This window comes from Salmo salar, chromosome 11, assembly GCF_965601325.2.
Source record: "Salmo salar chromosome 11, fSalSal1, whole genome shotgun sequence".
Taxonomy (NCBI): Eukaryota; Metazoa; Chordata; class Actinopteri; order Salmoniformes; family Salmonidae; genus Salmo; species Salmo salar.
Window position 1 is genome coordinate 96589219 of NC_138301.1, and position 16352 is coordinate 96605570.

The 16352-nt window shown below is 43.8% G+C and overlaps 1 protein-coding gene across 1 annotated transcript in view; it reads left to right on the forward strand.

Annotated features, from left to right (window-relative positions):
• LOC106563271 (zinc finger protein 618) overlaps positions 1-10500 on the forward strand; it is a 49143-nt gene extending 38643 nt beyond the window's left edge. The window contains exon 13 of the mRNA XM_014128713.3: positions 97-10500. Coding sequence (XP_013984188.3) covers positions 97-1691 — 1595 coding nt within the window. The 3' untranslated portion in view covers positions 1692-10500. The remainder of the gene's footprint in view (positions 1-96) is intronic.
• The last annotated feature ends 5852 nt before the right edge of the window (positions 10501-16352 follow it).

Below are 16352 nucleotides of genomic sequence, written 5' to 3' on the forward strand. Positions count from 1 at the left end.
TTTCCCATAGTTTTCCTCTATTTTTCTCTTTATCCCATCTCCTTTCCCTCTCTCCTCCTCACTCTCACTGCATCTCTCCCATTCCTCTCTCCACAGAGAACAGTGGTGGGTTACCGGAGAAGGAAAGGCAACAGGTAGCCGAGCGTCTCCTGAGGGTGATGTGTACAGACCTGGGCGTGCTCAACATGCTCAACAGCAAGGACTTCCTGAAGCTGGCCCAGACCCTGGTGGACACGGGCGCCCGCCACGGTGCCTACTCCACCCGCGACGCCCTGGGCAACATGAGCTCTCTGGCCCTGCGCCAGCTTCCCCGCATGTACAACCAGGTCAAGGTGAAGGTGACTTGCGCCCTGGGCTCCAACTCCTACCTGGGCATTGCCGTCACCTGCCACTCCCAGACAGTGGGACCTGATGCCTGCCTAGTGCTGACAGCGTACCAGGTGGAGGGGTCCAGGCTCAAGCGCTATGTTCTAGGTGTCAAGGAGGCAGACCTGAGGGAGGGGCCAGAGCAGGTGCACCAGTGGACACAGAACGTGCTCTCGGAGTTCGTCATGTCAGACATCCGCACGGTGTACGTGACTGAGCCGCGGGTGGGAGTGGGGTGCTTGCCACTGGGTGGAGGCGGGCGGAGGAGGGTGTGCCTGCGGTGCGCCGGGTGCTCGTTGGGTGCTGTGGTCCAAGCGGTGCTGGGGAAGCACAGCTTACAGGCAAGGGGGCTCCATGAGCTGGCTGAGCTGTTGGCCGCCTGCCACGACATCGCTGCCTCCACCAGCCTCTTGTCCACCAGCGCCGCCACAGACGAGGGCATGTCTAACCCCTCCACTCCCCCTGGGCTCAGCCCTACTCCTCCCTGCTGGGACCGCATGGCTGAGGCCCTCCTTCAGGTGCACTCCCACTCTGAGCAGATCTTCGAGGCGTATGGGAGGAGCAAGGCCACACTGCAGGGCCTCAACAAGCACCTTCTGGGGACGCTGACCTGCCTGCTGGCCCCTCTGCGCCTGGCCGCCCTGGAACTCAGCAGCCAGAGGAGGCCAACCCTGCAACAGGTGCTACCTGTCTACCTGCGCTTGGAGAAACTGTTCACCTCCAAGGCTGGGGAGGTGGGGACCTCCAGCAAGCTCTGCCATTACTTTCTGGAAGCTCTTAAGGAGAACTTCAAGGTGGAGAAAGCCCACCAGGTAGCCATGGTGCTGGACCCCCAGCTGAAGCTGCGTCCTGTCCCAGCCTACCAGCAAGAGGAGATCATCGCCCACGCCTGCGAGATGGCCACAGACACCCGCGATGGTGGAGGGTCCGGGGGTGAGGACGTGGATGGACCCTCAACACTCAAACGGCTCCGCGTGGATGTCCCCAGGGGCGGGGTGAATGCCAGAGGGGTAGTAGCCGTGTCGTCGTGTGAGGCGTCGTCAGATGAAAGCCAGACCCAGGTGAGACAGGAGGTGTTCCAGTATCTGGCTGAACCGCTCCTCCAGGGTACCAACCCAGACCTCTTCCACTACTGGAGCACCACGGTGGGCGACCGCTACCCCAGACTGGCACGCCTGGCACTGTGGCTGCTGGCCGTACCCGCTGTGGGCGTTCGCAGCGAGTGTGTGAGCGTCTGTGAACAGAGCTTGGCCATGAAGAGGAGGCAGCAGGTCACCGCCGAGGAGATGAACAAACTCATCTTCCTGCGCTCCAACATGGCCTGAATGTTACGGTCCGACCAATAAGGCTGACCTAACCACGACCATAGCTCGACTGTCCTAGACCGACCCACCAATGACCCACCAATGACTACACAGACTATCTACAGCGGGATAGCGGAACCCATAGTGCGATCTTCTCAAGATGCTGATCAAACCGTGGTTAGTGCCAAATGCAACAAAGAAAAGAATGTATTATCAGGGGTTGAATGGCTTTTAAAACTGATAGGATAAACGACAAGGATGGCAAGGGGTGTTGCATCTGGTGCTAGCTAGTAACCGCTGTTATTCTTTGGCCCTTAAAGATCTCGCATTCACTGAATCACTTCTGACCCTATGTGTCAAAGTAAATTTCATGCCTTTACAATGTTATCAAACTGCCGTCTTTTTACAATTTCTTCAATGGCTTGTAGTTGTCTGGCTTTAGTAGCCCTTTGAAGGACTAAAGGAGGAAGATTGGCCTTCGGTGGTTGTGTATGACCTGGCATCAGATCCGTTCTGGACAATGGTGCCATTGGAGTGCACTCTGTTACTGAGTGACAATACTGAATGACTTGATGGTTGGGGTGGGTGTGATTAGGAACTCGTCGGCCTGATTGCTATATATATTTTAGTAATAATAAATTCAATATAAAGAGAACTGAAATGAAGTGGGCCTCCAACCCCACCCAGCCAACATGTTTCCATCCAAACCCCCACACCTGGAAACCATGTTTCCCCACCCCCCTAGAAATTAGGTTTGCTCGTCAGTCAGCACTCCCCCTCCAGGTGACCAGAGGTGTCGAAAGCGTTCCACAGGGATGCTGGCCCATGTTGACTCTAATGCTTTCCACAGTTGTCAAGTTGGCTGGATGTCTTTTGGATGTTGGACCATTCTTGAGACACACACACACACACACACAGGAAACTGTTGAGCGTGAATCCAACAGCGTTGCAATTCTAGACACACTCAAACCGTTTCGCCTGGCACCTACTACCATACCCCGTTCAAAGGCACTTCAATATTTTTTCTTGCCCATTCACTCTCTGAATGGCACACACAGACAATCCATCCAATTTATTATTATTTATTATTTTGTATGCGTGTTGGGCTTTATACATTTTTTTTGTAAGTATTAGGCTTTAACTAAGATTATTCTTTAGAGTCAAGTATATTTGTCCAGGACTCAATTGTTCCTTGATTAGCACCATTCATTCTCGCTGTGGATAATTCTGATGTTAGAGCTTCTAACAGTAACTGTATCCACTGGAGAATTGGGAGAGAGTGAGGTGATTGCCATCTAAGAGACAACAGCTTTTTTTGCGGCAATGCTGCCTGCCAGCAGTTAATATTCAAGGAGCTATCATTGTTAAGTAACATAATAGATGCATTGAATAAGCATTGAATATTTACATTGATGCACATTTAACTGCAGGGCACTCCCACATTATTTGAAAAATGTGCCTACCTGATTTAGGGGACACAGTGAACAGTTGGGAGTTAGCGCCAATTTCATCATGAAACGTATCCTTGGTGATAAATACAGTCGGTGAACAAACTTAAAATGTATAAATTGATGGTTTGTGTCGGTCAAATTTTTCAATATTCTGTTCGTTAAAGTGTTGTTCAGATTCAATTAGATCTGTCGAACAATACTTTTTTAATGGCTAGCTCAGAATATGAGCTTACTAAGTTGTTTATATATTATAGAGATCAGTCCTTTCCAGAGCCCAGATCATTTATTTATAAATCCCATCATTGGATGGTTTGGTAGTTGGGTTTCCCAAGGGACTTCTTACGCCAGCATAGCTGTAAAAAAAAAAATGTTTAAGTTAAAAAAAATAAAAAGTTGCCTGGTAAATCTTGGAATATTCTCAAACCATTTCTGTCCATGATATCGGTAAGGGTACGGATTCCACATTTGGACCATTGGGGAAGATGCAAAAGGCTGCCCTACAGATCGCAAGGCATTATTGTGATGTATTGGAGCATCCCAGTTGCGTTGTTTAAAAATTGGCGCAAAATAGAAATTGTGTAAGCTATAATAGGACCAAAGCATACTTGACATTTTAAGGGGTATATCTGTGAAGACCACCTCTTCCAGGGCAATAGGAGACAATATTTCCCTCTACTCAGCCAAGGGGAAGGAGAATCCTGTCTAAAACAATTTAGGATGGTGTGAAATGCTAGTGCCTGGAAATACTATTTAAAGTTTGGTAGGGATTGCCCTACGTCTTTCTCTCTTTGTGAGTTTGTTCATTTTAGAGATATGACCAGTCTGGTCTATCAAAAGCTATTTCTGCACCGAGAGAGAATACAGCCCAAGGAGCATCTAAGATATGTAATAGTCGAGGGAGGTTAGCCGAAGATAAATGTTTTTAAACAAACCCATGTGGGCCAATTTGGGTAAGTTTCGAGATGGGACGACAGCATTTTGGAGAAAAAAAATAATATTTGTGTTTATCAAAGATAGGGGGCGATAGTAAGAACACTGGCAGGCATCCTTACCTTTTTTAAAATGAAAGCGGAATTAGTGCTGTATTCACATCTCTCCCAAATGAACCTTTGTGAACGTTTGTGTTAATCATTTCGAGCAATAGTGGACCTAATTGATTCCCAGAATTGTACTAAACCTCAGGAGGAATACCCTCCCATCCAGGTGATCATTCTAGCCCCAATGCCCTTTTGAGTTTACTGAAAGACATTTGGGCTCCCAGCGAGGTGGCTTCCTCTGAGAGAAGAGGAGTTCTTAATTATTTTAAAAAGGACTTAGTCTGGGTTGGTGTGGATTTATAATCCGAGGTATACAGTTCTTTATAGAAGTGGGAAAATATTTGATTCATTTGGGTTCTGATGGTATTCCCGTGTTTCAGATTCAATAGTCGCTATGTCAACTAATTGATCATTAGTCCATAGCTTTTTGGCCAGTAGACGACTGGGATGATTACCATGGAAGTAAAGGTTGAGTCTAACTCGATGGATGGCACATTCTGCTCTCTGTCTTATCTGTAAATTAACTTATGTCTTGACATTGGAAAGAGTAATAGCTACCTGGTCTGAAAATAGTGTTTGTTGAGAACGCACTAACGCAGTTAACATTTCCAATTTTGATATCTTATTTAATCATAGACATGCGAAACAAGTACAATGAGACCAACTACAATCCACACGCAACCAAGTCTCTCCAGCATATACTCTCTGATTACAACCTCATTTATGCATGGTGAGCACATAATCCTAAAGCAAAAGAGTACACTTTCCACTCAAACAGGCATAAAACATTCTTCTGTCCCAATAATAACATGGAAATCAGTTAATTCTAACAATATGTTGTTCAGAGAATCAAAAAATGTAGGATCATATGAATTTGGAGGATACACATTAATAAAGGCATTTTTTTCCATTATGGATACATTTAAGGAAAGTGATTCTGCCTTCTTGGTCTTTGCCTTTACCCAAGATTATAATTACACCTTTTAGTTTGGTTTGGGGCTGATGAAAAAGCAGTCTTTTTTTATTTTTTTTTACAAATTCTCTTTTCTATGTGCGTCCTTTTTGAGCAGATGTGTTTCTTGGTGCTTTACTATATTAATATGGTTTCTTGCTAGGATATCAAGACAGCAGGAACGTTTATTAGAAGTATTAAGGCCCTTCAAATTCCAAGAGAGAATAGCTAGCGTGGACAATAAAAAAAAATAAAAAATAAAAAAAGTATTATTAATGGATGTAATTTGTTTAAATTATTATTTAATTTGGGGGTTTTCTTTCCTTGTCTTTTATTTCATTTTTTAAATCGTGGGCATGTAATACCATTGACAGCAGTTACAAGTAGCCATCCCACATTAGGGAAGTGGGAGCTAAAGATTCATGGTCCCTCAGAATAACCGCCACACCTCCCCCAGAATATCCCCTACCTCGGTGTGGTGGACACATTGTCATATAATATAACTGGCTATCAGGACCACCTTTCATTTGTCTATGAAATCAGGCCCATCCCTCTTGACGTGTTATTTGGTCCAACTTCTCAGTAAAATCTTGACCTCCCACTTTCTTTTGCAATAAATCCTCCCAGTGTATAATATTGTTTGACAGTTATTTTGAAAGAAACTAACATATCTGTTTTGAGTTTAAAAAATGAAAACCTTCCCCAGCAGAATCAAGAGATTCTTTATCGTGTTGCATCTCTCCCTTAATTCTCTCCCTTAAGTCACAATTTAACTGTTTGTGGAAATATAACACAATAGTATAAAACAGAGAGTAAACACTTGTACTTTTGCCCAAAAGTTGGAAACTATGGCGCAATGCCAGAAAATATGTAACAAATCCTCCACTTCTACACCAAAAAAATTGCACAAATGGGATTGTTCAATTCCCCATATTTGAAACATCTTGTTAGTAGCCAGAAATGTGTACAAGATCTTCAACTGAAACATTCGGATTGTGAAGTCTTGTTTTATACTGAACAAAAATATTAACGCAACATGCAACAATTTTAAGTTACAGTTCATATAAGGAAATCTGTCAATTGAAATAAATTCATTAGGCCCTAATCTATCGATTTTCACAACTGGGAATACAGATATGCATCTGATCACTGATACCTAAAAAAAAGTAGGGGTGTGGATCAGAAAACCAGTTTGTATCTGGTGACCACAGCGTGATGCATCTCCTTCGCATAGAGTTGATCAGGCTGTTGATTGTGGCCTGTGTAATGTTGTCCCATTCCTCTTCAATGGCTGTGTGAAGTTGCTGGCTATTGGTGGGAACTGGAACACACTGTACTCAATGGGTGACATGTATGGTGAGTATGCAGGCCAGGGAAGAACTGGAACATTTTCAGTGTCCAGGAATTGTGTACAGATCCCTGCGACATGGGGCTTTGCATTACCATGCTGAAACATGAGGTGATGGCGGCTCATGAATGGCACAAAAATGAGCCTCAGGATCTCATCACGTTATCTCTGTGCATTCAAATATCGATAAAATGCAGTTTGTTGTCCATAGCTTATGCCTGCCCATACATAACCCCACCGCAAACATGGGGCGTTCATAATGTTGACATCAGCAAATTGCTTGCCCACACAACGCCATGCATGTGGTTGGCGGTTGTGAGGGCAGTTGGACGTACTGACAAATTCTCTAAAACGACGGAGGTGGCTTATGATAGAGAAATTAACATTACATTTTCTTTGCAACAGCTCTGGTGGGACGTCCTGCAGTCAGCCAATTGCATGCTCCCTCAAAACTTGAGACATCTGTGGCATTGTTTGACAAAACTGCACATTTTAGTCGCCTTTTATTGTCCCCAGTACAATGTGCACCTGTGTAATGATCATGCTGTTTAATCAACATCTTGATATGCCACACCTGTCAGGTGGATAGATTATCTTGGCAAAGGACAAATTCTCACTAAAAGGGATGTAAAGACATTTGTGCACACAATTTACAAGAAATAAGCTTTTGGTGCGTATGGAACATTTTCTGTGATCTTTTATTTCAGCTCATGAAACATGGGACCAACACTTTACGTGTTGCGTGTAATTTTGTTCAGTGAATGGGAGTATCAAACTGCTTTTCCCAGAAAGAGTGGAATGGGATGGCAACCAATTTGTTGTTTTCCAAATGAAAATGATACGTCTTTATAGATTTTAACTCTAGTTAACCGTCAGTAGCTATGTTTTCAATTATTCAAAAATATACATTAAAAGAATGAGCATTTTCCCACAAGTGGTGTCTCCACCAAACAGATTTGTTTCAGATAAAAATCAGTGTGTGATGTCTTATGCACAGAAAATGTACTTTTTCACACAAGTTTTCATGTACAGAATAAAACTCCAGTAGCAGTGCGTGGTAAAATCACTGGGGAAGCCAGACTCGCCAAACCGCGCTTCTTAACACCCACCCGCTTAGCCCGGAAGCCAGCTGCACCAATGTGTAGGAGGAAACGCTGTTCAACTGATGACTGAAGTCAGCCTGCAGGCGCCCTGCCCACCATAAGGAGTCGCTAGAACGCGATGAGCAAAGTAAAGCTCTCACCGCCTAACCCGGACGACGCTGGGCCAATTATGCACCGCCCTATGGGACTCCCGGTCATGGCCGGTTGTGACACAGGCTGGGATCGCACCCAGGTCTGTAGGGATGCAGGTCCTTAGACTGCTGCGCCACTCGGGAGGCCCAATCACTCACAATTTAGTCCAATCACTGTAAGCTAAATATAATTTGGCTGTCCATGGTTCTGATTTCTGTGTGTGTGTGCACGTTCATACAAGCAGAAAAATATGTTGACTCCCCCTACTTGTAGAGAAACGACAATGCCATCCTCTCGTTATTGTTGACGAAACGGTCTATCACTCTGTCTTACAGTACACACTACTTTTTTGTTGTCCTAGGCTACCTTGCTAAAATGCTTGCTCGCTAGCCTAACATTAGCCTTCTACATCTAGCTACATATTGAACCTCCATCCTCTCGGGCCAGCGGCACAACAATGTATGAATTAATGGTTGGATCAGAATCGCCATTATAATCATTGACCAGTACTGAGAATTAAAACCACAAGTCCAAATCTCGATCTCCATCATGGCTAATGTAGGAAAGGGCCAACTTTAGCTAGCTACTCTACAGTTTTGTCACACAAACTGTTGCGTTAAAAAGCAAATGTGCCTTCTCTGATCTTGGCACGTGCGATCCAGCCAACAACTATCAAATACAGTGTGGGTAGGCTAGTCTACATGATGAGATTATTATGGATTAGAATATGTTTGTCAAACAGCAGTCAAGCATCGATCATCATGTTACCAGAATCGGCACTTTCACCACACTGAAGTTCATCATAAATAATTTATTCTGTAGTTTAATAAACTGCGTGGTTTCCCGAGTCATAGTGGGAGGACCACACACCATATCATCATGTGACTCCAAATTTACTTCGATATGATGGTTGTTCTATAAATATTTCTCGCATAATTCATTTTACAGACACAAAAAAATCCATGTCGGACAAACAAATTTTCTGTCAGCATTTATAAAATGTTACCGAAACTGTGATGGAAACAAAGTTGTCGGGATTTTGGATTTATACGCTATGACTTTACTCGCATAAAAACTGGATGGAAACATGGTTTGTGAGATTTAATGAGGTCTACAAACAGTTTCTCTTTCCTTAACCCTTGTTTTTAAAGACAGTCTCACTACACCAAACTCCACGTCTTTATGTATAATGTTTGTCAGTTTCTGATATTAGTCTTTCTTAGTCTTCATTTTGTCGTTTTGTACTTTTTACATCGAATATAGACCCATGTATTAATTTATCCAAAAGCAAATAGTCCAAAGAAACTTACTGGTGTGGCAATTATGGTTTCATGCTTTTAATTCATGCACTGAATTTTCTTGTAGGGTTAAATGTTTTGGCATGGTTGATCCATCCCCGCACTTGAGTTTTGTCTGTCCTCCATTCATTGACACACTCCACTTTCTCATTTAGGAGTTGAGTGTGTGAAATCTATTGTTGCCTTTGAAGACTTGCACAAATAAGTTGGAATGTGCATAACATCCCAACTGGCTAGCTAGACCAGTACTATATTGGAAGTGAGTGTCACAAACACCTAGGTACACACATCTTGATAACATGTCTATTCAGTATAAATGGTTGACTTAACTTTCCTCTGTCCATAGCATCTGAGTTATTTTTTTACCTCCAGTTCTATGACTCAAGGACATAGACTAAAGGCTATGATTTGTCCAACATTATGAATATAATGAAATAGAAAGTGTAGGATATAGATAATACCACTGAAATTGATTTCATTTTGAAGTGGTATTTTTTTTTAGACAACCATAGTTAAGGGATTTAACCTGTAGATCTTACATAGGAATTTCAAGCAGTAAACTCTCCTGGACATGCAGTCGTTGATGTGGTGATCTCCAATACTACTACAATTGCCTCGTACACTTTGTTGGTAGGATGTGAATTTATAACAAAGATATGCATGCAATCAATATTAGAGGACTGGTCTATTCTATCATGTAAGCCAGAGTGTTTATTCTAAAACGGAACAGTTTCAGGGGGTCAGAAGTTGCTCGTAGGCAGTATACCCTCCCCTAATCCCAACTTGAACCATTAGGGGCAAAGGCACAGACCTGACCTCAGATCAGTGTCTAGGGGAAACTTCATCCTCCTTTCAAGGGGTGGCAGTATACTAATACAATAACTGTTTTACGTCAGTAGAGGGAGCAAGAGTTGCAGAAATGAGGCGTACAGTTGATAACGCCATACCTCTTTTTCTAAACTAGCATTTCAAGGTTTTTGATACACACAACTCAAGATAAATACTGTTTGTTATAAAGAACTAAATTCAGATTACAAAAAAATATATATTTTGTCGCTGACTAATGGCTTCGCAGAAACGCACGTCTTGTCTTTATCCGGTGGGTATAACAAGATGCTAATGTTCACTGTAAGTACAAGATGGCTAACAAATACTCTTTCCCTCTCCTTCAGAAATGTAGACTATTCTCAATTCTAATTGAGCATCAATGTTGTTTGTCTTATTTTATGGAAACATGTCATATTGTTTGTACTTTTTATACTCTGCTAGACTGCAATTTTTTTATTTTAACTTATTTTAATTCCACCATATTTGTCTTATCGGTAGGTCTAATTTATACTTTTGTAGTGACTATTTTGATATACTGCTGATGATAGGATACAAAGTATTTTGTTTCAGAATGTCAGAAGTGACCGCACTGTAGAATGTTCTGAAATACGTTACCCACTGTAGTATGTGCTGTGTGAATAAACTGGCTGAAATGAGCATCAGCCTCTGACCACGTTATAATGTGCAGTGTTGATGCATTGAGAGGAGTGTGTTTGTGAGACAGAAAGGACTCTTAACACGTAGACCAAGTTAGAGAGAACCCCTCAGATATTCACATATGAACATACTGAGACAGGTGGCTGCTTTTCAGTGGCATACAGAGGGCTTCCACATGGAGAGAAAGAAAGCAAGGCCTTACACAGTAGCTGAGAGGGAAAAACTGAGGGTTCATGGAAAAGGGTGAGAGGCCTTACGTAAAGGCAGAGTGAGAGAGAAGACTCACATGGAAGGATAGAGAGAAGCTATACAGAGGGTGGTTGGTTGGAGGTGCGTGCGAGGGTTCCCTGGGGGCCACTGGTGTGGCGAGAGAGCGAGGGGGAGCGTGGGTTTCGGCCTGCTGTCTTTCTTCCTCCCCTCGTACCCGGGTCACTGAGCCCCTGAGGCACTGCAGGCTGCAGCCATGCAGAAACACCCTTGCTGGTTTCTAAGGTTACTCCCACCACTAGCCTGCCCGCGAAAGCTAATTCACAGCACATGTGCCCATCCGGGCCTCCATTTCCCCGCCCCACTGCTGAAGGTGAGTTTTTCCATACCGTTTAACCACAGAGTTGGATGCCAAGTTTGTTTTTGCTTACAGGACAAGTGTTAGGGCAGCTCAAATGTTTGGTCATTTAGAAAGCAGAGAGGAGAGAAAAAAACACCACCCTTAGACAATTGCTTCCGTTATGCACTAGTAAGAGAAGTTGCATCTCAGCTCTTTCTAAGGGTAGCATAGAAATATGTTGTGCACACACGTTTTCACATTCACTTTAGCACCTATATAAACTGTAGCTTTATAACGCCTTTAACCTGACTGGTGCTTAATTTCATTGGCAGACAAGTTAGTTTTAGAGGACTCTGGGATGGTGAGGGGGTTCCCCTATTTACACTCTGGGCCAGCAGGTGGCAGTACAGCCTTTAGCTCAATGTAGCTGGAGAGGGGGGTGAACTGCGAAAACATTGATAGCCCAACTCCAGGAAACCTCTGGCTTTGCTATGCCGTGCTATGCGTTAGGGGGCAGGAAAAGGCTGATATACTTCAGGACTGGAAGCGGGAGTCAAATTTATTTAACAGGCAAGTGCTGCCAAGACCAGGGGGCCATCCAATCACAATTATTTTGGCTTTGTTCTGTGGCCCACGTGCAGCATGTTTTTTTATAATTCATACATCGAGACAGGAGTGCAACCCGATAGCGTGTTGCCCTTAAGGTAAATGTGAGAATATTTTTGTCCAGGTGCAGCATGTAGTGAATTCCCAGAGAGCACACCTCACCCCAAAGTGAAAACCCATGAGTTTTGATGAATGAGATGAAACTGATTATTTCAAGGTACCATCACTGGCATAACAGTTTCTCTCGACCACTTGCAAGGGAATTCGGGCCCTAATTCTGTTTTTAAATCGAACTGTCCTGTATACGTACAAGCATTTCGCTACACCCGCAATACCATCTGCTAAATATGTGTATGCGACCAATAAAATGTGATTTGTAGCCCACCTGAACCTGCATGACTTGAGCCATCCTTGTGCACTCTCCCAGCTTGGACAGAAAGTTGTGCGTAAAACCAGTCTTAATGCCAAATAAATCAGTTCACCCTCAACACCGCCTTACTAGGGATTGTTTCATTATGCAGTGAAGTGGCCGACCCGCCATTTTTTTGGGGGGGGCTTGCCTGTTTTGCATGTTATTTTGGCATTAATACGTGTCCATATCAGTTTGCAAACAATGTAAAAAATAATATATGATCAAGTTAATAAAGCCGCATACAAACATGGTCTCTTTTTCTTTTTTGCTCAGTGTTCTGTCATTAATGGGGATGCTATGTTACCGCCAAGTCAAAGGGGAGACCTCAAATTCTTGCCCCTTGGGTGCCGCCATAGAGTTGCATTAGAAGTGTCCATCCAAGAAGGATAAAGGTCATTGGCCACAGATAAAATTACGTCAAATCACGTTATATGTACAGTAGCTTTGATTGGACTGATCATGTCAACAGCATACTTTTCAAAATCTTTGCATCGTCATGAATCAAGTCGACAATCTACTGGCAATTCCTTGTCATTTGAAGAGAAATTATTGAAAATGTATCGGTGCTCATCGGCCATTGGACATAAATATTACACAAGTTGGAAATTGCAAATTCAACAATGAGTGGTTTGGAAGGAACCCGTGGCTGTGTGGTCCCAAATCTGGGATTACGGGGCTCTTTTCCAAGTATTTTGCCCACGAAGGACCGCCACACCACCTCCTGGTTCAAGTGAGCACAGCACAACAAGGTGAGTCCAAAAATGTATTGTATGCTGCTGCATAAATTATATGATATGCCAGGGAGATATGCATAATGTAGCTAAGAAAGTAACACCAAATGAATGTTGTGAAGTAAGATGTTAGTAGCCCATGTGCCTCACCCTAATAATTTGGTCTATTTACCCCTCTTAATTTTGCCTACTGTTCTGATTTGGTGGTGGACATGCAGCCCATAATCTGTTTTAAAGAAATGTAATCATTGAAAATTGTAAGAGCTTTCACTGTCAGCTTATATGCCACCTTTATTTATCTTACGGTTCTGACTTGGTGTACAGGGAGAACACTAAGAAAGGCCATGTTCTGAATTCTGTCGCTGTACATTTCAAAAGTGCTAAACAAATAGTTATATTGACTAACGTTACGTCCGTCCTAGCTCGCTCATTAATGTCTTAATCGAAATGATGGATTGCCTCTTATCCGCTTGTCGTACCTTTATGCCATAGTTTATACATCTCAATTGTCATTAGAAACCACATTTGTTTAAGCAAGTCAGCCATATCAGCTATGCTTTTTTAAAAGACATTAAATGAGGCTGAATTAACTGTTTCACTGCCAGACAAGGCTCCGCTGATAGCCTTGTGTAGCAGTGGTAAGATGTTGGGACTGCTGTTGAGACAGCTTTATGTTAGGCCCTAACAGTATGTGGTCACCGTTATAGTACAATTAATGTATTGTTTAGCATTGTGGCTTTGCTGGCATGCATCCCACTTCTTTTCCCCCCCAACCAAGATTTATATGCTTAAATCGCTGCTGATGCAGTGTAGCCTACTACAGTTGAAGTCGGAAGTTTACATACGCTTAGGTTGGAGTCATTAAATACTCGTTTTTCAACCACTCCACACATTTCCTGATAACAAACTATAGTTTTGGCAAGTCAGTTAGGACATCTACTTTGTGCAAAACACAAGTAATTTTTCCAGAAATTGTTTACAGACAGATTATTTCACTTATAACTCACTGTATCACAATTCCAGTGGGTCAGAAGTTTACATTCACTAAGTTGACTGTGCCTTTAAACAGCTTGGAAAATTCCAGAAGATTATGTCATGGCTTTAGAAGCTTCTGACAGGCTAATTGACATCATTTGAGTCAATTGGAGGTTTACCTATGGATGTACACTGCTCAAAAAAATAAAGGGAACACTAAAATAACACATCCTAGATCTGAATGAATGAAATAATCTTATTAAATACTTTTTTCTTTACATAGTTTAATGTGTTGACAACAAAATCACGCAAAAATAATGAAAGGAAATCCAATTTATCAACCCATGGAGGTCTGGATTTGGAATCACACTCAAAATTAAAGTGGAAAACCACACTACAGGCTGATCCAACTTTGATGTAAAGTCCGTAAAACAAGTCAAAATGAGGCTCAGTAGTGTGTGTGTGGCCTCCACGTGCCTGTATGACCTCCCTACAACGCCTGGGCATGCTCCTGATGAGGTGGCGGATGGTCTCCTGAGGGATCTCCTCCCAGACCTGGACTAAAGCATCCGCCAGTCCTGGACAGTCTATGGGGCAACGTGGCGTTGGTGGATGGAGCGAGACATGATGTCCCAGATGTGCTCAATTGGATTCAGGTCTGGGGAACGGGCAGGCCAGTCCATAGCATCAATGCCTTCCTCTTGCAGGAACTGCTGACACACTCCAGCCACATGAGGTCTAGCATTGTCTTGCATTAGGAGGAACCCAGGGCCAACCGCACCAGCATATGGTCTCACAAGGGGTCTGAGGATCTCATCTCGGTACCTAATGGCAGTCAGGCTACCTCTGGCGAGCACATGGAGGGCTGTGCGGCCCTCCAAAGAAATGCCACCCACACCATGACTGACCCACCGCCAAACCGGTCATGCTGGAGGATGTTGCAGGCAGCAGAACGTTCTCCACGGCGTCCCCAGACTCTGTCACGTGCTCAGTGTGAACCTGCTTTCATCTGTGAAGAGCATAGGGCGCCAGTGGCGAATTTGCCAATCTTGGTGTTCTCTGGCAAATGCCAAACGTCCTGCACGGTGTTGGGCTGTAAGCACAACCCCCACCTGTGGACGTCGGGCCCTCATACCACCCTCATGGAGTCTGTTTCTGACCGTTTGAGCAGACACATGCACATTTGTGGCCTGCTGGAGGTCATTTTGCAGGGCTCTGGCAGTGCTCTTCCTGCTCCTCCTTGCACAAAGGCGGAGGTAGCGGTCCTGCTGCTGGGTTGTTGCCCTCCTACGGCCTCCTCCACGTCTCCTGATGTACTGGCCTGTCACCTGGTAGCGCCTCCATGCTCTGGACACTACGCTGACAGACACAGCAAACCTTCTTGCCACAGCTCGCATTGATGTGCCATCCTGGATGAGCTGCACTACCTGAGCCACTTGTGTGGGTTGTAGACTCCGTCTCATGCTACCACTAGAGTGAGCCAGCATTCAAAAGTGACCAAAACATCAGCCAGGAAGCATAGGAACTGAGAAGTGGTCTGTGGTCACCACCTGCAGAACCACTCCTTTATTGGGGGTGTCTTGCTAATTGCCTATAATTTCCACCTGTTGTCTATTTCATTTGCACAACAGCATGTGAAATTTATTGTCAATCAGTGTTGCTTCCTAAATGGACAGTTTGATTTCACAGAAGTGTGATTGACTTGGAGTTACATTGTGTTGTTTAAGTGTTCCCTTTATTTTTTTGAGCAGTATATTTCAAGGCCTACCTTCAAACTCTGTGCCTCTTTGCTTGACATCATGTGAAAATCAAAATGAATCAGCCAAGACCTCAGAAAAAAAAATGGTGACCTGCACAAGTCTGGTTCATCCTTGGGAGCAATTTCCAAACACCTGAAGGTACCACGTTCATCTGTACAAACAATAGTATGTAAGTATAAACACCATGGGACCACGCAGCCGTCATACCTCTCAGGAAGGAGACATGTTCTGTATCCTAGAGATGAACGTACTTTGGTGCGGAAAGTGCAAGTCAATCCCAGAACAACAGCAAAGGATCTTGTAAAGATGCTGGAGGAAACAGGTACAAACATATCTATAGCCACAGTAAAACAAGTCCTATATTGACATAACCTGAAAGGCCACTCAGCAAGGAAGAAGCCACTGCCCCAAAACCGCCATACAAAAGCCAGACTACGGTTTGCAACTGCACATGGGGACAAAGATCATACTTTTTGGAGAAATGTCCTCTGGTCTGATGAAACAAAAGTAGAACTGTTTGGCTCAAATGACCATCGTTTCGTTTGGGGGGAAAAGGAGGAGGCTTGCAAGCTGAAGAACACCATCCCAACCATGATGCACGGGGGTGGCAGCATCATGTTGTGGGGGTGCTTTGCTGCAGGTGGGACTGGTGCACTTCACAAAATAGAAATCATCATGAGGAAGGACAATTATGTGGATATATTGAAGCAACAGCTCAAGACATCAGTCAGGAAGTTAAAGCTTGGTCGCAAATGGGTCTTCCAAATGGACTATGACCCCAAGCATACTTCCAAAGTTGTGCCAAAATGGCTTAATGACAACAGAGTCAAGGTATTGGAGTGGTC